Below are 23086 nucleotides of genomic sequence, written 5' to 3'. Positions count from 1 at the left end.
GATGAGCTCAATAGCTAATAGCTACATATCATGTCATTTTAAACGATAATGAAACCATGAGTTTATTCGATGACAGGGATACCCAATTAAATGTCATTAACGGCATGCCAGAACTGAATTCCCGAGGCTAGGGAAAATCTCTGCGTCGCCGGTCCCCGTCTCGAGCGAATGCGGTCTGCCAATAGCAATGCCTGACCTTGTCTCGGGCGCACGCTGTGGTTCGCTTTGCCCAACCCCATTGATGTCATCCCAATCACACATTTGGGGTAACTGAGTGTGAGCGGCAGACAGCGGTGTTGGTTGTGAAGAAACCGAGCGAGCTCGGCTGCAAGGACCTGCCCACAGCATTGCTGGAGTCCACTGCGCAAGGACAAGGTCATCTTTGGGCCCGCAACAGAATGAAATTTGTGCTGCATACACCTTTATTCCCCTGGTTGCAACCATTCCCAGTGCCACTCATGCCCATGCCACGAGCCCGTGCCTGCCCGTGCTCCTACGAGAGAGAACGAAGAGCAACCAGCGTTTCAATCGGTTGAGATCAACAAAGAGATTATAGCTAGTGTGACAGTATGTATTTGGAAGCCATCAGCAGTAGATTCTATCAAGTTTTTCTTATGGAGTGAAGTGAGGCGTATGTGTTTACAATGTATGGATGGAGATGATAGAAGACTAAGAGGATGGCCAGGTATATATGTGTATATATAATAAGCAAGTGGAGCATAACCTCAATTACGGAAATACCCTCTATAGCCCCACGCATCCATGCATCATAAGTTTCACAAGGGCACAAAGCTGGATCGTCTAACATCGTCGGGCATTCGCCCTGGAGGGGAAAGGAAACAGCCACACACTGACACACTGAACTGCTCGCTCTATTATTCTTGAAATTAAGCACGGCAATTCAGCAAATATAACAAGCTTTGCTTTGAATGGTAGAACCTTGATCAAGTGTATGGCAAGGCAGCAGGCTCTTAATTAGTCTCTCCAATCTCATCACAGTGGTATGTATGATCCACCACATCCTCAGTGTGTGCACCCAGCTTGATGCAGCAAGATTCATGAAGGGAGCTCTTGAACCCGATCCAGCATGCTACATTATTATTTTCATAGATTCCACAAAGCACAACTCAATGAAGAAACTTCCTCACACGATGAAAACCAATCAATGGCATTTTTTATTCAATGACTACATTGCATGCCGTTCTAAATGGTTGGTTTGTTCTCCGTACAAGTCATCAGCCTCGTGGCTTGCAATTCCTGGATGCCTCCGAATCCAATTTGTTACTTGCTACTAGAACGAAATGGATGAAAGAGGAGATGGACTCACTTCTCTATTTGATCTCATGCATCGCGAACACAATGGAACTATTCAGTACTAGGCTACTAGGTACTTTATTGTAACCTTGGTTGTCACATGGGGGAGATCAGAGGCCAACACAAGTGTAGGAGAGAGGGACACCACCGGGCTGTGTTGGTTGTTGTGAAGATAAAGGAGCAAATTGAGTGAGGGATCCACAGCTTAAATAGTCGGAAGCACTGACAAGGACAAGACAAGTTGATCTTAAACTATTTTGTTGCAAAAGGAGAACAGGGCTAGTGGTCCTTGTTGGATCGGCACAGACACATTAGAGACTTTATTATACTCAAATCCATTTCAATTGTTGAGTTCATGTAAAAACAGGCTGTAACCTCGGACTTATTGATAACCTATGCTTGTCATTTTCTAGCTAGCAGACGACAATCTGCTCTTAATTGAGGTAACAGATGATAGAAATATGGTCTGAACAATATGACAAATATTGTAGTCAAAACACAAGATTGCACTCCTTAGCCAGTGCTAGCAGTCCTGCAGTAAATGGTCTGGACATCTGTAATTTGATACTCAAGTTCACATGTTGTTCTGTCCACGGCTGCAGGCACGTCTGGACTGAAAAATGGCAGAACGCCAGGAGGAAATACTACCGATAATAAGGCCATGTTTAGTTTCCACCCTTAAAACCTTTTGTCCATCATATCGAATATTTGGACACATGCATAAAGTATTAAATATAGATTAAAAAAATAACTAATTATACAGTTTGTATGTATTTTGCAAGATAAATCTTTTAAGCGTAATTATATTAGTCTATGATTAAACAGTAATTGCTATCTCTAGTTATAAATGTGCTACAGTACAAAAAACGATTTTCTTTTCGCGAACTAATTAAGGCCTTTAACACAGGGCATACAGAATGACGTATGGAAAGTAATAGCCAGGCTCATGGAAGAAAAACCAAAAACAAAATCAAATTCAGCATTGATTTTGTAAAAGTTTGTCAGAAGCAAAAACAAAGGTTTATCAGATATGTGACCAGTTTTGACAAGCAAGGCTGCAAGGGTATATAGATAGGACATACAATTTCCATTGGATATAGAAAGAATTCATGTTAAGTTCCCCACAGATTATTACTGCATTTATTTCTTCCATTTTACGTTAATGGAAAATCACACCTTAAACCAGTTCTTGATCTTCTAAGGAAGGAATTCCATATTCTTGATATGAACTTGGTCCTAGAAAATAAATAAATGGGGTTTTCATGCCCATGTATATCTCCAGTTAATTGACCAACCTTTCCTAATGCCTCGCAAACCGAACCCGTTGTCCCAAAAATGAAAGCACTCATACACAAATCGATTAGAAAAGCCAATCTCAATATGACGGTGAAAGAGTGGAGGCGGCTACTCAAGAATATAGTACCATCTATGAACAAATAATGTGTATTTGTGGATAAGCAACATGCACTGTTTATATAGAACACGGCTAGATCTCAAGTTGTCATAGAGATATAAAGACCTATGCTACCATAACAATCTGGATCATTCCAACAGATACATATATATTCCCTCTATACCTGTTTTAGTTGACATTCTGGACAACTCAAACATTTTCACAAAGCTTGACGTTCTGGCCACGCGGGGTTCCTGCTGGACCTGTTTGCCCCTGCCTTCTTGTTACCATGCACAGCGCTCGCATGCATGCTCAGCCGCAGCTGCTCGTATTTAGGCCTTGTTCAGTTGGTGAAACTTTTTGGTTTTGGATACTGTAGCACTTTCGTTTGTATTTGATAATTATTGTCCAATCATGGATTAACTAGGCTCAAAAGATTCGTCTCGCAAATTACAAGCAAACTATGTAATTAGTTATTTTTTTAATCTATATTTAGTGCTTTATGCATGTGTCATAAGATTCGATGTGACGGGGAATTAAAAAAATTTTGGAAACTAAAGAAGACCTCGGTTGCGCTCGCATGCCAATGCCCATGCATGCCCAGCCGCAGAGCGGCTCGCATGCAAAAGCAAAAAAATGAGTGGCTAACTAGGATTAAACCCATGACCCAATACTCTAGCTTCTAGAGCACTAGCCCACTGAGCTAATTGATTTTCTTATATAGAAAGCACTTGTAACCTTATTTATTAGGAAAAGACATAGACAACTAACCCTTAATCAATCACTCTTTGGTTACCACAATCATGTTTCTAAACGTTAAGAAATATGGGTATGGAGAGAGTATAATTGTGTTACATTGGGAGATTGTAAAGACCTATACTACCATAACAATCCCGCTCCTATATATACGCTTGAAATAGCGATTATACATTTGTGTTATATGAACGATCCCTGCTAGGAAAAAATATTAAAACGATATCCCGCTGCTGCAAGAAATAAAGGGTATTATATTGAGAAAAAAGTGTAAACTCTACTATGCTATTAGGGTGTAAATTATAGTGGAAGCTAACTGTACACAAGAAGACAATCGGGTCTCAAGTGACATATTTCTTGTTGAAAGAACAATTGTATGCATTTGTCGTTAGGATGGAGAGTGGGCAGACTCACAGATCGACCCAAACATTTATGTTAGGATCGGAGTTAATGCACTTGCAGTAACTTGTGTGGGTAGGTCACGTGGTTCAATGTCAACTCTGAAAATGCATTATTGGGTCCAGAAACAATTTGCACCGGACGATGGAATTCTTTGGAAAGTCACGTGCCGATGAAATTTTTTACGAAGTCATGGGAGTGTAGAAACACTCACCGAACAGGTCGCAGAGGCACCACACGTTGGCCTTAGCGTTTGGTGTATTGTCAGTGTTCGTCACGAGTGAGCAGAGAGCACCGGACTCTAAACACCGGACGTAGGGTGTCTTTAGTTCATGTGTATAGTGAAGACAGACTTCTACGAGGGTTTTTGACAAAAGCATCAGACGCACCGGAGGATGTCCGGTGGTCAGCGTCCGGTGTTCCAGCGAGTTTGCAACCCTCTCTAGGTACGGGTCCGGTGAGTACCGGACGCGTCCGGTGCTCACTTGACTGCGCCCGGTGGTTTGAAAGTAGCCGTTAGAAATCAACGCGCGAGATACAAAGGTAGACACGTGGCTAACTTTAGAGCACCGGACGCAGGATTCGAGCGTCTGGTGGCTCCCTGCTGAGCGTCCGGTGACCCCGAGTTTTGCCCAGTGATAGAGCCAATAACTCTATTTGTTAAGAGGCTTATATGTAGGAGGTAGCCAGCCTTGGGAGGTTCACTCTTGCATTTTGGCATACTTGAGACATACTTTGAGCTAGAGAATACTCCCTCCACTCATCTCGATTGTTAATCCTAGTGAGGTTGAGTGAAATTCAAGTGCATTGCATTGAGAGTTGCATCTAGTGGCACTTGATTCTTGAGTTTGCTGCGGATTTCTTGTTACTCTTGGGAGTTTCCCGACACCCTAGACGGCATGGACCAGCGGAGGTGTTGAGCTCATGATTGGAGATTGTTTCTAGCCTCACCAAGTGATTTATGAGGGGTTCTTGAGCCTTCTCCGCAGAAGATCGCAATTGGCTACTCTAGTGGATTGCTCATGGCTTGGAGGATCCCCATCTTGTGAGTGGATGTGCGGCACCCGCCGAGAGTTTGGCTTTGGATTGCCAATTAGCTCATGATCCATCAAGTGGGTGTATCGCCACAACGAGAACTAGCTTGCCGGGAAGCAAGTGAACCTCGGTAAAAATTGTGTGTCATCTTGTGCCAAGGATTCTCTTTGTGATTGTGATTGTGATTGGGAGTGATTGATGTTGACGGTCGAAAATGTCAACTTTTATTAGAACTTTAAACCCAAAGGAGAACATGAAAACACACTAGTCTAGGGTTTAAACTGACAATTTCCATGAGTTTTGTATATTCTGTAATTTCCAGGGTGAATTTCAGAAAAGCTGAAAAGAGAGATTCTGGTGCAAAATAAACACGAAACTTATCTGCCACGGAAAACATCATGGGAAGACTCAGGAAGGATCGAGAAGACACCCGAAGCAATGGGGGCCTGGCGGCTACCAGGTGGGGCCGGCCAGCCCTACCCTAGCGCCGCCGGCGCCCCCTCTAGGGTTTTGACCCCCCCCCCTCTTTTGGAAGCTTCCTCCACCGCCTCTCCTGATGCATCTCGGCCCTTGGTTAAGTCGGTTTGATCCTACGGTGCACGCGCATCCCACCGGATTATAAATACAAGGGTAGACCCCCCCTGGAGTAATCAATCAAGAACCAATCCACTATTCATCAAGGCCTCAAGCCATCAAGTATCAAGAGCCTTCAAGTTCATCAAAAGCCTTCTAGTTCATAGTTCTAGTTAGTTAGATTAGAAGTAGAGAAGATCTAGTTCTTCATCGAGATCTGGAGCCCCTGGCGTCGGTCTGGAGCGTAAGAGTTCGGTAATAGATCTAGTTCTTACTTTATAGTATTCAATTGTATATTAGGGAGACTTTATTCTTAATAGATTCATATGTTCTTAATTGCAATAGTCATTGTCTACTTTGATTATATGTCTAGGATAGTTGGTTTGATCTTATTGAATTTATGTAATTGCTCGTATAGCATTTACCTAATAGATCTTTGGGTAGATGGTAGATAATATGTAGACATGGTGTATAGATATCTTGTTTATCTGCGAGTGCACCCTGACGTGCCGGAACGTGTGGATCGCGTAGGTGACCGCGTAGGTGTCTAGATATCATTCTAACAGATACATATATATAATTGTGTTACATTGGGAGATTGTAAAGACCTATACTACCATAACAATCCCGCTCCTATATATACGCTTGAAATAGCGATTATACATTTGTGTTATATGAACGATCCCTGCTAGCTAGGAAAAATAATTAAAACGATATCCCGCTGCTGCAAGAATAAAGGGTATTATATTGAGAAAAAATTGTAAACTCTACTATGCTATTAGGGTGTAAATTATAGTGGAAGCTAACTGTACACAAGAAGACAATCGGGTCTCAAGTGACATAAATATATATCTTGTTGAAAGAACATTTGTACTCTCTCTTACCTATAAAGGAAGTCGTTTAGGACAACGACACGGTCTTCAAAATCTAAGTTTGACTTTTTATTTTTTATAAAAATATTTATCAAAAAGTAATATATGTATACTTTTATGAAAATATTTTTCAAGACAAATCTATTTATATGTTTTTTAAATTTCTAAATTTAACAACTTAAAAGTTATTTATGATTTATATTTCCAATATTTAATCTAAACTTTATCTAAAATAATTTTTTTATGGACATGGAGGGAGTATGCATTTGTCGTTAGTACGGAGTGGAGAGAGGCACAGATTGATCCAAACATTTATGTTAAGAGTTAATGCACTTGCAGTAACTTGTGTGGGTAGGTCAGTAGGTCACGTGGTTCTCTATCAACTCTGAAAATGCATTACTGGGTCCAGAAATAATTTGCACATTGTTAACCGTGGATCTATGTACACCTTTCCACCTAGGCTTCAGACTAGACTCTTATGCATGAAATAGATACTGGTTGGCTCATTTAGGTTGTGGGCAAACCTCCTCACTATGTTCACCTTCCTACTATGGCTTTGTTTAGTTCCAAAACTTTTTGAGAAAACAATACTGTAGCACTTTTGTTTTTATTTGATAAATATTGTCTAATCATAAAGTAACTAGACTTAAAATATTCATCTCACGATTTACAGATAAATTGTGTAATTAGTTTTTATTTTTATCTATATTTAATGCTCCATGCATATGTTGCAAGATTCGATGTCGGAAAATCTTGAAAAGTTTTAGGTTTTAGGGTGAACTAAACAAGGCCTCTGAGTTTGACATAGCACTAGAGCACTCCTGTGAGACGGACGACCCAACACTTCTCTGGCTCCTCGAGGTGCACGCGTGCAACTCGTCATCACAATACCTTTAAGCCTTGTTTAGTTGCTGACAAAGAATAAAAAAAATTGGGATATTGTAGTATTTTGTTTGTATTTATCAAATATTATATAATTATAGATTAACTATTCTTAAAAGATTCATGTCGCAAATTACACATAAACTGTGCAATTAATTTTTATTTTCGTTTATATTTAATACTCCATGCATACGTTTAAAAATTTGATGTGACGAGGAATCTGAATTTTTATTTATTTTAGGCCCTGTTTAGATTGGAGATGAAAATTTTTTAAGTGTCACATCGGATGTGTCGGAAGGATGTCGGGAGGGGTTCTGCAAGACAAATATATTAAGCATAATTAATCTGTCATTAGCACATGTGGGTACTGTAGTGCACTTAAGGCTAATCATGGAGTAACTAGGCTTAAAAGATTCGTCTCGCGATTTTTAACCAAACTGTGTAATTAGTTTATTTTTTATGTATATTTAATGTTCCATGCATGTGTCCAAAAATTCGATGGGATGGATGAAAAAATTTTAGATGGGAAACTAAACAGGGCATACAAGTAAACAAGGCCTTAGGATCACTTCATATGCACACCAGCTGGCAAAGAAGCACTAGCCCTTGGTCTATGCAAAGAACTCCTTGGAAAGCATGCCATCACCATGGTCATTACGGCACCCGCAATGGTGTCGTTAGTGCTCTCTATTGGTAATGGGGACGGGGTTCCGATCTTGCGTCAAGTTCAAGATAAACAACGATTTGTTTGAAGAGCGACACACCGATCCGGCTTCAACCTTAGCACCACGACTCCTCTGGTTATCGACCGGCGGTGCACGATCGACCTCGCCATGAAGGCTAATCCTTGCCTGTGAATCGAAGAACACAAGCAAAAACAAGAAAGAATGCAACCGAATTTGTAGATGAATGATTAATCTCACAAAGTTGGGGTCTCACAAACCAATAACGGCGAAAGTGTCGTAAACATAATAATCTAAGCAAAAGTGAAATCCTAATGTAGGTGGCGGCTACTGTTTATATAGCCTAAGGGATGTCCAAAGACCCTTTTTCACGTCCATAAGGTGCCCTAACACGTTACAAGGCCCAACGGCCCAAAAGACGGCGACGCAACGCCTTGACAGATTCTGGACATCAACTTGTTTTGACAATTCCCGTTGACTCCAATAGAATTTGGACCTCAAACCAAATCAATTTGTTAGCTTATAAAATTATCTTTCCATCCATATGTGGATCATCGAAAATGGAGTCCGGCCGTTTTACTGCATGCTGGTCCTGGATCCGAGATGGACTTGAACTTGATATGGATTGGGTCTAACTTGGCTTGGACAACCTTGCTGACCTTCTAAGGTGGTGGCCATGGAGGAGGACGTCCAAGGGCTCCCTTAGAGGGTTCTCCTTCTCCTTGGGGCGTGCTCCCACTTAGGCCAGGGTCCCAAGAATGAAAAACAAGCCCATGATGATGACGTAGCTCCCGGGCAGAAATAATGACAGCATGTCTCAATTATTTGGAGGCCTTGCCGATATGATATTGAGGTCAAACTAGATTCATTTAAAATTTATAAAATATAAGCTTTCCATCAAGTGCTCATTGACCTTGATCTCACTCCGGATAGATAAGTTATGGCCTTTCCACTAAAGAACTATCCGGCTGCCGACGTACCGAAAGTTCAATTTTGATGGACTTGCACTTTGAGACATATTTGAATCTACAATCAAACAATGATATGTACATGTGGAACCAAGTGAATTATACAAAAAATCACTATATAAATATAAGAATGAGCTCACCTTATAGTCAATGGTCATAACCGAAGGTATCATGTCCTCATCATCCGCTCTCCTAGTTCCTATCTGCATTCTCTTTCTCTCCTCCTTCATTATGCTCACTGATGTTGTTGGTAGAAAAGAGGAGATCTCCTCCGTTGGCCCTTGCCAACAGCTTGGGCGGGCAAATCTTGGCCATTGCGCACCGCTCAACAAGGAGGTCGCCCATCGTCTTGGCCCAATAGAGTTCTCGTGAGCCTGTCCGCTCCCTTCCCCTACACCAAACCGCACTACTACTACAAAAAAACTTAACCCTAACCTTTTCAAAACCCCATCGGAGGCGAGCATGATTTTGAACCACCTCGGTTAATGCCTCAGATTAACTGATGTGGTCATTTTTTTGACTGAGGCGGTTATCCTAAAATCCATTAACCGAGGTGGACAATGTTATATAACTGCCTTATTTTAATGCCTATTAACCGAGGCATGCATTATAACACAACCGCCTTGGTAAATCTATTAACTAAGGCGGGCACATTATAAGGTCTGCCTCCTAAAATAGTGGCCTAGCAAGCAGCCCATCTCGGTTCAATATCAGCCATCATATATAAATCGAGCTAGGGTTTCCTTCTCCCAGCCATCTATCACTCACTCCCTCTAGCCCGACGCCCCTCTGCATCGCCCCCTCCCTATCCCCTCGTCCCCTTTCAATCCCCTCCCCTCCTAATCCCGCCGCCCTCCCCTACCACTGGTGTCCCCGCCCTCCCCTCCTCATACTTATCTGGTGATGCCTCCTCCCCTCCTTTCCTCTCTCTGGTCTGGTGGCGCGCCTCCCCTCTGGTTGAGGCTTCGCCAAGCTCTCCAAGGTGGCGCGGGCGTGCTCGACAAGCCAACATCATAGATCTCTTACCCGACAGCACGTCCACATGAGCACGGTGCCCGGTGGCGTGGAGGCTCGGCCTCATTTCTCTGTGGAGGTCCCTTCTCCCCCACGCCCTCCACCATCTCCTCTTCCACGATGGCGCCTCTCCGGCCATGGGACTCACGGATCTACCTTGGAGGTTGTGGATCTGGTGGATTCGGCAAGCTCATTGGTGGGCTAACCTTCTTCATGCGTGTGAGGCAGGGCGACCACGAGGTTTCCTGATGCCCTCTGGCCACGGGTTTTGTGGATCCGACTAGCTCGTCGGCAGACTATCCTTCTCTTTGTGCTTATGGCGGTGTGACCCTAAGCGGCAGCGACTTTGCGTGGATCTCGGTGTGGGTGGTGGCGTAGCTCTAGATCTAGCAATGGGGAGCGCGCAAGGGTGGCGACGCCGAGGTGGCTGGCGGTAGGACTAGAAACAGTCTCGTTGGTGGGCTCAGAAATGGGCTCACTAGTGGGCTCTGGTTTTTCTTTTGTTTTTTAATTCATTAACCATGATGGGCACGACAACCGCCTCGTTTAAGGCCACGATTAACCATGATATTTGCCTCAGTAAAGTTTCTTTTGCCCGTTTCCATAAAAAAATTGTAGTAGTGCCTCCATTTGCATCTTGCATTGGTCTTCTCGACAAAAGCCAAGACAACGACACTGAGGCTAGAGGCATCGCAGCCTAGGCTAGGTGCATGAGGCAACCATTGCAAAAGGCAGAGAAATGATGATTGGCTTGGTGGAGGCACTAGCAGTGTAAAGGTACAGTGCAACACAAGCATTAGCGGATAAAAAAACTCAGCCTCGGCAGCCAGCTCATGAGGATTGGGGAGGAACAGCCATGATGACTAGCTAGTCATGGTCAACGAGGAGTAATAGCCACACCCTTCAGCGGTGCATGAGTTTTTCTCTCACAACAAATCAGCCAATAGTACTTTCTGTCATGACTTATCAGCCAAACGAACAAGGCACGATGGCCCGATCTCCGCTCGCAGCACGAGCCACAGAAAAGGCCTCCAATGTAGATGCTGGTGGGGCCGACCATGTATGGAGGCATGACTAGACATTGCCCTCACCCGTCGAAGGGTTTTTTTTATCAGCGCCATTGCAATTTTTGAAGTTTGGAAAAATATTATTACTATTCACCCATTATGAAGAGCGCCATTATAATTCTTCCTTTTTTTGAAAAATGCCACGCTATACATCTTTGGCGGCTTTGGGCCCAACTGCAGCGTCCGAAGAATACAAGTATTTTCGTATGGTCAATATTGCCCTCAGCTACTTCTCACACTCTACTCACTTACGCATGGGCTCCATTCGTCATCCCTTTCATCTTCTCCTACCAACGTTGGCTTTCTGCCCCGCCTCCTCGGCCTCATTGACCAGGAACAGCAGGCTCCCAGCAGCTGAGGCACCTGCACGCTCGATTGCAGCAGCTGCCCGCGGCCACCAGCGCGCTCGTACACCTGGCAACAAGTTGTGCACGGCTGCACGCCTGCACAATGCCCAGCACCCACAGCAGCGCCATGGCTGCTAATAGAATTGAGAGACCAGCAGTGCCAGGTCGACAACAGCGAGCGCACACAAGACGTCGGGTTCGCGAGCGCTCGCGGATGTGGCACGCGACCAGGCTCGCGAACAGGAGGGGCATTGTCGACGTACGACGAGGCACGAGCAACCGCACGCCATGGCTGCCAGCGTTGGGGAAAGGCCTGGCTGGAGTGTTGCACAAGTTTGGTTTCCTAGTTTGATTTATAATATGCATTAGCTATTGTATAGGGCAGATCGAGTCTTAGGTGTACAAGAACTCGGTCAGGCTCTAGAGTCCGGTCTGTCCGCGTCACGCCGCGCACGGCGTACATGGCGTTCCCGCTGAGCAACGGTGCAACGCACCTGTTCGGGTGACGCGGAGTCGGATCGTGTTGATCCAGGTATGTATTTAGGCACTATAAATACATGAATAAAGGACCAGGCAAGCTGCACGTTTTGGCAGCGACAATCTCTGTCTTCTCGCGAGTTTTTACGTTCTAGCCAGTTCACGTTCTCGCCGCGATCACCGCGTCGACGACTTCGCCGTCGTCGTGCCCACCGCTCGCTGTTCTAGCTCCAACAAGTGGTATCAAAGCTTGGTTCTGTGGAGGCCGTGATCAAGCAAGAAGAGAAGAGGGCTTAGATCGTCTTCGGTGGTAGATCCATCGTATCCGAGGAAGAGGAAGTCGTGAACGCCGACGAAACGCCATGGGCGACGAAAAGAAGGACGAGCTGATGGAGAGGGCGTGGAATCAGCTATCAGGGAACCTGGTATGGCCGATGCTAACCCGATCTAATTACCAAGAGTGGTCAGCTCATGTGCAATGCAATCTCGAGGCTATGTATCTATGGGACGCAGTAGAAAGCGACAAGATCGAGAGACGTCGCGACAGGCTCGCTCTGGGCGCCATGATCCGTGGCGTGCCGGCCGAGCTGCACTCGCTGTTGCTGAACAAGAAAACAGCCAAGGAGGCCTGGGCTGCGATCAAGTCGATGCGGATGGGTGCAGAGAGGGTCAAAGAGGTGAATGCACAGAAGCTCCTAGCTGAATTCGAATCAATCTCCTTCAAGCAAGGCGAGACGATTGAAGACTTTGCTGTGAGAATTGGCAAGCTAGCAACCGATCTCAGAGGCTTGGGAGAGAAGAGCGTGGATGATGCTCGAGTCGTCAAGAAATTCCTCAGGGTCGTGCCACAGCGATACAATCAAGTGGCAGTCGCGATAGAGATGTTCTTTGATCTGAAAAACATGTCCGTGGATGAACTCGTCGGGCACCTTCGGGCTGCAGAAGAACGATTTGAAGCCACAGTGGAAGATGTGACAAATAAGGCAGGACAGCTCTTGATGAGAGAGGAAGATTGGGCGGCAAAGCATAAAGCTCGGATGATGTCGGATCCATCGTCGTCAGGTGGAAAAACTGGTGGCAATTTCAAGAAGAACAAGACTGGGGGACGAGGAAACAGCGGTGGTGGCCGTGATTCTCGAGACTCTGGTGGAAGAGATGGCACGTCCTCGGGCGCTCCTCGACGCAAAGGGCGATGCAACAAGTGCAAGCAGTATGGCCATTGGGCCAGAGAATGCAAGCAGAAGGTAACTAAGGAGGGAACAGCCGATGCAGCTCATCACGTCAACACAGACGCGGACGCACAACCAGCATTCCTGGTGGCACGGGTTTGCAATCTGGTGCGATCCACGGATGTTGACTCTCAGAAGGTGTTCTTGAACCAAGAACAAGTGAACCCGTCAGATTATGAGACTGGCTCGTGGGTGTTGGACACTGGAGCAACGAATCATATGACAGGGTGCAGGGCCGCATTGGCCAGCCTAGATGAGACAGTGAGGGGAGCAGTCAGGTTCGGTGATGGATCAAAGGTCGAGATCTGCGGAATTGGAGCTGTGACAATTGCCGGCAGAGATCAAAGTCATCGCGTGCTCTCCGAGGTATACTACATCCCATCTTTGAAATGCAATATTATTAGCCTCGGCCAGTTGGAAGAAGGTGGGTGCAGGGTGAGATCGAGCATGGTGTCATGAAGGTGTTCGAGCGACCACAGCCTGGAATCCAAGATCGAGGAGTGCTCATCAGGGCAGAATGTCGGAATCGACTTTACACGATGAAGATCAAGCTGAAGGCTCTAGTCTGTCTGTTGGCGAGCATGGATGATCAGGCATGGCTCTGGCACGCTCGGTACGGACACTTGAATTTCAGGTCCTTGTGCGAGCTAGGAGCGAAGGAGATGGTAGTGGGCATGCTAGTGATACAGCATGTTGAGCAAGTTTGCGATGGATGCGCGTTGGGGAAGCAGCACCGAGCGCCCTTCCCGAAGGTTTCGGCATACCGTGCAGACAAAGTGCTCGAGATGGTGCATGTCGATCTCTGTGGGCACATAACGCCTCCAACACCAGGAGGGAAGTCATTTTTCTTACTCATTGTTGACGATCATAGCCGGTACATGTGGCTAGAGTTAATGGCCACGAAGGACGAAGCACTGATGTACTTCAGAAGGTTCAAGACAGCAGTGGAACTGGAGTCAGGATGCAAACTTCGGGCATTCCGGTCAGATAGGGGTGGCGAGTTCAACTCCGGAGCATTTGCATCATTCTGCCAGGATCAAGGGATCAAGCATAACACTACAGCATCATATACTCCACAGCAGAATGGGGTAGTAGAGCGTAGAAATCAAACGGTGGTTGAGATGGCGCGGTGTCTGCTAAAATCCATGGGTGTTCCAGCCAAGTTTTGGGGAGAAGCAGTTAGAGCAGCAGTTTATTTGCTCAACCGATCTCCCACTAAGATCTTAAAGGGAAAGACACCATATGAGGTCTGGCATGGCAAGAAACCTGGAGTGAAGCACCTTCGCACGTTTGGTTGCATTGCATATGTGAAACGTGTAGGACCAGGAATCAGCAAGTTATCTGACAGATCAGTTCCAGGCGTGTTCCTAGGCTATGAGACAGGAACAAAAGGGTACCGTGTGTATGATCCAGTAAAAGATAAGTTGATGGTGAGTAGGGATGTTCTCTTTGATGAACAGAAGGCATGGAATTGGGAGGGAAAAGACAGCAGGACGATCCAGGGGATACAGACTGAAACGTTTTCAGTGCCAATGTTTGACAACACTGTTCCTAATCCGACAATAGATGAAGAAGCTCCTTCAGAAGCGGATCCGGGCTCTCCTGCTACTACAATTCCATCCTTAGGGGGTGCCTCACCTCCTCATACACCTCCGGTTCAGCAGATCGAGTGGGCAACTCCACCAACACATGACAGTGATTTTTCTTCCGATGCCCCATTGCGGTACAGGACTATTCCTAATCTGTTAGACACCACAGAGCAGATACAAGAGTTCGAGTACAGTGGTTTTTGTTTTGTTGCTGCTGAAGAACCAAGGACAACAGAGGAAGCTATGTCAGAAGAGTGTTGGAGGAAGGCAATGGAGTTGGAGATGAGGGCAATTGAGGATAACAGAACTTGGGTTGTTAGTGATCTCCCTCCAGGGCACAAAGCCATCGGTCTGAAATGGGTCTTCAAGGTGAAGAAGGACCCAGATGGTAACATTGTCAAGCACAAAGCTCGTTTGGTAGCAAAGGGGTACGCACAACGTCAAGGAGTAGACTTTGATGAGGTATTTGCTCCGGTTGCCAGGATTGAAACTGTAAGAGTCTTGTTGGCACTAGCAGCTCAGGGTGGTTGGGAAGTTCATCACATGGATGTGAAGTCGGCCTTTCTCAATGGTGATCTGAATGAGACTGTCTTTGTGCAACAACCTCCAGGTTTTGTCATCGGCAAAGGGGACAAAGTACTCAGATTAAAGAAGGCATTGTATGGCCTTAGGCAAGCACCTCGAGCATGGAATTCAAAGCTTGACAAGGAGCTTATTGCTCTTGGATTTCTGAAGAGCAAGCTGGACAATGCTGTCTACAGAAGGAGCAGCAGAGATTCCTTTCTTCTAGTAGGAGTATATGTGGATGATTTAATCATCTCAGGTCCAAATACTGAAGACATCAGAAATTTCAAGCAGGAGATGATGAAGAAATTCAGTATGAGTGACTTAGGACTTCTCAACTATTATCTGGGGATTGAGGTAAAGCAAGGAGAAGGTCAGATTGTGCTAAGTCAAGGAGCATATGCACTCAAGATACTTGAAGGAGCAGGTATGTCAAACTGTAATGCCTGTGATACACCAATGGAGTGCAGACTAAAGCTCAGTAAGAAGAAGGAAGGAGATGCAGTAGATCCAACTGCATATCGCAGCATAATTGGCAGCCTCAGGTACCTTGTTAATACTAGGCCAGATCTTGCATATGTTGTAGGAGTGGTTAGTAGGTACATGGAGGCGCCAGGCAAGGAACACTGGGCAGCTGTGAAGCATATTCTGAGATACTTGAAGGGGACAGCAGGATATGGCTGCAGGTATGAGAAGAGAGCAGAACCAAAACCAATCTTGCTTGGGTTCAGCGATAGTGACTTTGCAGGAGATGTCGAAGACAGGAAGAGCACCACAGGTGTAGCATATTTCTTTGGCAACAGCTTGGTCACATGGACATCACAGAAGCAGAAGATTGTGGCGCTCTCATCTTGTGAAGCCGAGTATGTGGCGGCAGCAGCAGCAGCTTGTCAGGGTGTTTGGTTGAGCCGGCTAATTGCAGATATGATGGGAACAAAAGAGGCACCAGTGAAGTTACTCATGGATAATATGTCAGCGATCGCGCTAAGCAAGAATCCGGTGCATCACGAATGAAGCAAGCATATTGATACAAGATATCATTTCATTCGGGAATGCATAGAGGAAGGGAAGGTGGAGATTGATCATGTTGGGACTGCCGGGCAGCTCGCTGACATATTCACCAAGTCGCTGGGGCGCGTGAGATTTGTGGAGCTGAGGACTGCTCTCGGAGTGGTGCAGGTGCAACAGATTTGAGGGGTGATTTGTTAGCCAAATTGTTGCACAAGTTTAGTTTCCTAGTTTGATTTATAATATGCATTAGCTATTGTATAGGGCAGATCGAGTCTTAGGTGTACAAGAACTCGGTCAGGCTCTAGAGTCCGGTCTGTCCGCGTCACGCCGCGCACGGCGTACATGGCGTTCCCGCTGAGCAACGGTGTAACGCACCTGTTCGGGTGACGCGGAGTCGGATCGTGTTGATCCAGGTCTATATTTAGGCACTATAAATACATGAATAAAGGACCAGGCAAGCTGCACGTTTTGGCAGCGACAATCTCTGTCTTCTCGCGAGTTTTTACGTTCTAGCCAGTTCACGTTCTCGCCGCGATCACCGCGTCGACGACTTCGCCGTCGTCGTGCCCACCGCTCGCTGTTCTAGCTCCAACATGGAGCTCCCTCGTAGCCATGGCAGGAGGTCAGGCTTGCGAGCACGAGCGGCTACAGCTAGCGTCCGGGCTCGCGAGCAGGAGCGACAGTGAGGTGCGACGCGCGAGCGGCTGCGGGTCAGTTGCCGCCGTCGAGGAGAGGCTTGGTCGGAGCTCCCGCATGGCCTTGGCTGGGGGCCGGGCTCGCGAGCGCGAGTAGAGCGGCGGGCAAAGGCGCCAGCGGCGAGGCGCAAGTGGCCACGGGCCATGGCTTCCGATATCGGGAGAGGTTTGGGCGGAGCTCCCGCGCGGCCAGGCTCGCAAACGCGAGCCGCAACAGCAGGCTCACCATGATAGCCATCGAAGGAGGCTGCCTCGCCATAGCATTAGCAGGAGTAGGACCATGGCTGTCTTGGGTGAAGGAGCGTCGCCATTGGAGAGGACTGAGGAGGGGACCTAAGGAGTTGGTTAGAGATGGAAGAATGATGTGACTTGTAGGGTCCATGTGTCATTGAGTGGAAAGAGACAAAGATAAAGGGGCAATTTTGTCTATATGAATATACATTGCACTGCAAGTGGGCCTAGTGTCTTTGTTAACGTAGAGAATGATAGGACTCTAGTTTACTTTGAGTTGTAATGGCCAAATAGGTGAATAGTAATGGCAGTTTTTCAAAACTTGAAGAATTACGGCACAAATCCAGGTGTAGAAGAATATGTGGGCCGCATAAAACATATTGGCAGGCCCAGACAAAAAAGTTTGTTGAGCGAAAAAAATGCTCCGATTAAGCTTATTTTTCTTTGAAATAAAAAATAAGATTTCAAGTGATTACTCTAGCCGATTCGTTAGGCTCAACTTGTTAAACTTTTTTTATTTTTGCGAACAGCTTGTTAAACTTGTTATGAAGTTGGATCTGAAATAATAACTTAAGTAAGAGACCATAATCAATGAGATTATGTTAATTTAGAAAAATGAAAGGAAAAATAGTAGAGTTGGCTTGCTGCTTAAACGGTTGCCCAAAATGGTTTATATCAGGAATAAACGATTTCTTGTGTTTTTTCTGTTTCTTTCTTTAATGAAAAAACTCTATATAACCTCTAAACTATTTTAAGGTTGAACTACTTTACCCCTAAACTATAAAACTAGATCTTTTACCTCTCAACTTTCCAAAACCAGAAAAAACCCTCAAATGTATTTGGGGTGGTTTTTGCTATAGTGATGATGATTTTGTATATTTTTTATTTATTTATTTTCGCTAAATATTTGAAAATAATAACAAATCACATAAAATCATAAAATAGAAAATCTAATTTTGTTGGACTCTACATGCGTAGATCTACACAGTGAATACATAATATGATATGCTTTAGTAAAAGTTTTTACTGTAGTTTTTAATCTATGCTTCTGTAATTAATTAGAATAATTTATAGTTGCAGCTGATATTGTTCAATTGTGGTGAAATTTTTTATGATGAATTTATTGTTGTATGCTTAAATTATAGTAAAAAGATTTCATACTTATTTGATCATGTATAACTTAGTTATATATAAAGCATAGATTTAACAAGCATAAACCTAAATAAATCTATAACTAAGTTATCTATGATCCAATGAGTATAAAAGTTTTACTACAGTTCAAGCATACAATAATTAGTGCACCATAAAAAAATCATCATAATTGGACAATAGAAGTTACCACGATGAATTATATTATATAGATCTAAATCTACAGTAAAAAATTTGTACTAAAGTATACTATATTATATATTCACTGTGTAGATATACTCATGTGGAGTCCAACAAAATTAGATTTTTCATTTATGGCTTTGCTTTGATTTACTATGATTTTTTAAATATTTAATAAAAATAAATAAAAAAGAAAAAGATAAACCACCGCCACTGTAGTGTAGTGAATCACCGTCTAAAACCGTTTGGGACTTATTTGATCGGTTTTCATCAAAAATCACTTGGGGCTTATTTAACCGGTTTTGGAAATCCATATGTAGAAAATTCGGTTTTTTAGTTTAGGATATTAATAGTTTTAGGTGTTATATATATTTTTTTGTTTCTTTATTACTCCGTAGTCCGTACTGCTTGCCACGGTGTCGCGCCGACTCGGGCCTTGTTTAGTTCCTCAAAAATTTTACAAAATTTTTCAGATTTTCCGTCATATCGAATCTTTAGACGTACGCATGGAGTATTAAATATAGATAAAAATAAAAACTAATTGTACAGTTTGGTCGGAATTGACGAGACGAATCTTTTGAGCCTAGTTAATCTATAATTGGACAATATTTATTAAATACAAACGAAAGTGATATTATTTATATTTTGCAAAAATTTTTGAAAGTAAACGAGACCTCATTCCGCCATTCCCTTCTCGCCCCCAAACAGCCAAAAACCCCCAGGCGGCCAGGCCCCCAACCCTCGCCGCCGCCCTCCGCCAGCGCTGGACCGACCTTCCGCCGGCCCAACCGCCTTGACCACGCCGCTCGCGCAGGCCTCTCACAATCTGGCGACGCAGCGCAGGCCGCCGCTGCTGGCACGGTGCCCTGCTTCTCCGGTCGCAGCATTCCCCCTCGCAACATCCCCGCTACGGTACGGTTCTTGGCTGTTGGATCAGCCTGCGCATACCGCTTTACTTGATTCGATTTACTTTTAGAAGTTGGAATAAACAGAACCGTTCTGTTGATTGGTATCCTAATACCATTAGGCGTCCGGGATCTCCGGGTAGGAGGAATTGGGGAGGAATTGTATTCGGGGATTGCAAGCGCTTGGATGAATTTGTACAGTAGGAATTGCAGTGTTACTATACATCGACCCATTAACTTAAATAAACGATCTTGTAGGCGTCACTAGGAAAGTTTCGTCCCTCCTGTTCCGATGCTTGGAGACTGTCCTTATCTCGCACTTTAGTGAAAATGGCTCTCCCTCTCCCTCTGTTCTAATAAGTCCTTCTGGTTTTTTTACGCACCTAGATATACATTATGTCTAGATACGTAGAAAAGCCAGAACTACTCACAGTTTGAAATGGAGATGGAGGGAGTAGCATTTACCATGCTGTTGGACTTGCACTATCCTTAATGCCGTGTTGACATGAAGGGTAAAAGCAGACTAGCCATTCATAGATATATTGGACAATGTTCAACTGAATTGATCCAATGATGCAGATATGGTCACACTGCCAATCATTTGTAGATCTGAAGCTTTACTGCTGGCTTTCTCCAACTAATTAGAACAGATGATGCTTCTCATCGGTTTTTTTATATCTGATCTGATGTTGCCACATTTAGATTTGAAAAATCTAGTTTATGAGATGATTATTTGCATGTCCAGTTGCATGTTACATGTATAGTGTTATGACATGAGGAACCAGTTACCTTTTCTTTACTCGTTATGTTCTTCAAAGTAGTTGACCTAGATCTTGTTTTTTGTTGTTAACCCCATATATTTGACTATATCAATGATTAGATTAAAATGCTTCAGAAATGTTCTGCAAGAACCTGATATTGATTTTATTTACAACATGGCTAAAAGAGACTGCTCTAATTGGGCTACTGTTATTCAAAACCATTAGTTCTGCAGCACCAGCTTCAAATCAGTTCTTCTGATCTTAGAAAGGCACTTGCAAAGATATAATGAAGCTTCAGAAGTTCTCTATGATTGTCTACCTTCTTTTACCACTTGTCAGTCCTTAATAATAGCATGTTAGTTGGCTTTGTCCCAGAAAGGTATACCAGCACCTGTTGCATACTTGCTACTCAAATTAAATGATTTGCTAAATCTTTCACAAATATGAAAAAAAAATGTGATTAGGTCCATTCTTATCTTGTTAATTTTCCATTTCCTAGATCTGAGATAATTTATTTTACTACTCTGTGTTGCTCCATTTTGCTGGGAGATTTTGAGGTCAGTGGTGGTTGAAGAAAACATGCTTAATTTAGCATGTTGCCTAACTTCAAACAGCTCTAGGAATACTAATCCAAAAGACGAGTCGTAATTTTCTATCTAGTTTTTATATCTCAAAGGAGCTTTTTCAAGTTATTGTGATACAACTTCTTTGCTATCTCCTACTAACCAATACAATGTTGTTACAAAATTCAACATCCTTGTTTGACAATTTATTTTCTCAGGAGTGTAACATCTACCAACACACAGTTACTAGCCATTCTACTGTTAGCTCTGAGCTCCTTTGGTTTAGCGGAACATCAATCATGGAATTGTTGACAGTCTTATTGTGGGGTTCAATGTCACAAACAGCCAAACAGGAAATATGGAAGTGAAAACCCTCCCTTGAAAATGCAATTTGTAACATTTCATCTATATCTTGTTATAGAAAGATCCATAGAATCTAAGATGCAAATAATCTTATCTTCCTTATTTATCCTGGATTGCCCTACCATTTGATCACACCAAGTTCCTCCCAAAGTGTCATTTCTATTTGGTTCCAATGGATCCTCGTCCTCCCATTGGGTTCTCAAATGGTAAGAGTTGTCCAAGTGAACCACCAGGAAAGCCCAATCCGGTAAATTTGCATTCGCAGTTTCCACAGCAAATCTCATTTTCGCATCCATCGTATGTCCACCAGCAATTTCCACAGCAACACCTATATCCACAAAATGTCCAGTATGTTGTTGTTCAACCACAATATGCTCCATTCTCACTGCCACAACTACCACCTCAACCTGCTGGGACTATGTCAATGCCACTGCCTGCATCAGCTGGAACTATGCCACTGCCTGCACTGCCACTTCAATCTCCAATTGCTGGAGCAGTGCCATTTACGCCTGTGTCATACTCAGGCACCCCGCACTCTGTAACTGGTTCAGATTTACAAGACACTGTTAGTGTAGACAATGAAGAGAACACTCAACCTGATAGGACTTCTAAGCGATTGCGATTGAATTGGACAGAATTGGAGGACTCAAGACTGGTAAGGTTTTTTTACTCAGCTCATGATGTTAGGGCTCTGCATTTCTTTTCTCTTACATGTTTGTGTTGGAACTGCAGATTAATGCTTGGTTGAATAGTTTCAAGCTGAATAGTTCGAGGAGGAATGACGTGTTCTGGGGAGATGTCGCAAAGCTGTACAATAGCAGCACTCCAAAAGATCGGAGAAGGTCACGAAAGCAATTGAAGCCCCACTGGCACAAGATTACCAAGAAGATGGCCCACTTCTATGACTGCTGGTGCCAAGCTGAGAAGAAATATTCGAGTGTGCAATCTGATAAAATGCAAATGATGGACAAAACATGGGTAAAGTATGACGAGGAAGCAAGGGCAATGTACCTTGAGGAAGCAAAACATCATTTCACGTTGAGCCATCTTTGGAAAGTTGTCTGGGACCAACCCAAGTGGAAAAACTACATCTCTTCATTATATTCCAAGGGTACCAAATTATCTGAGTCTGGAGACTCTACGTCATCCTCTGAAGATGCCAATGATGTATCAGAAAAAGAAATAGATGAAAAAGATAGCATGTCTGCAAAGAAGAAATGGGAAGGCAAAAGAAAGATGTCATCTCCTTCATTAGAGTTGCAACAAGGCATTCAAAGCTCAGTGGATCCTCAAAATGTGCTTGAGAAGAATAATTTAGTGGGAGACACTTCGAGGCTCTATGAGTTTCAGCATGAGAAGGAGCAATTGATGGCTCGCACTTCGAGTTTCAATGAATTTCACCATGGAAATTCAGTTAGGGAAGACATTCCTGAAAAGGGAAGACATCCGCAAGATTGTAAAGTTCTAGAACATGCAATGACAGTGAGATGTGCTCCAGAAAAAGAAACACACCCACAAAGTTCCAAGATGGAAAAGGCCAAGTTGAAACGTAAAGGGAACATATCATATCCTTCCTCGGAGGTGCAGGAAGACATTAAACATGCAGTGGATCTACAGCGAATGCTTCAGAAGGATCGTGAGAAGATGTCGGAGGTACAAATCCAACTCTCAAAAGAGAAGCTTGAGATGGCAAGACTAAAGCACCAGGAAGCAAAGGAAAAGAAGGAAACAACACTCTATGAGAAGTACACTGAGCTATTGATGGCTGACACTAAGAGGTTCAACGATTTTCAGAAGGAAGAGCATCAAAAGGCAGTGAAGTGCATGGGTGTGATGCTATTTGGTAAAGATGGTAAGTAAGTTTCTTTTAGTAGGGCACCTCCTTTTGTATATAGTGAATCCTCGAAATGTACTATTGGTGCTTATGCTTGTCAGTTTCGTTGATAACTTTTACCGAGGTGCAATCCTTGGAACGTATCTTCTTGGTTAACAGTGTGCTACAGTTAGTTTCTGAATTTAAATTACTGAAAGGTACTGGGAGAACATAGTCGGTTTCCTTCCTTTGAACC

General features: G+C 44.0%; 1 protein-coding gene across 1 annotated transcript; it reads left to right on the top strand.

The window, feature by feature from the left end:
* Positions 19115–23086, top strand: LOC8071910 (glutathione S-transferase T3). Its single transcript, XM_002462144.2, has 3 exons — positions 19115–19337; positions 20873–21672; positions 21750–23086. Exons 2-3 carry the CDS (start codon positions 21190–21192, stop codon positions 22875–22877), a joined length of 1611 nt encoding a protein of 536 aa, XP_002462189.1. The 5' UTR covers positions 19115–19337; positions 20873–21189; the 3' UTR covers positions 22878–23086.

This window comes from Sorghum bicolor, chromosome 2 (assembly GCF_000003195.3).
Source record: "Sorghum bicolor cultivar BTx623 chromosome 2, Sorghum_bicolor_NCBIv3, whole genome shotgun sequence".
Lineage (NCBI taxonomy): Eukaryota > Viridiplantae > Streptophyta > Magnoliopsida > Poales > Poaceae > Sorghum > Sorghum bicolor.
This window is presented reverse-complemented; position numbering and strand designations above follow the sequence as displayed.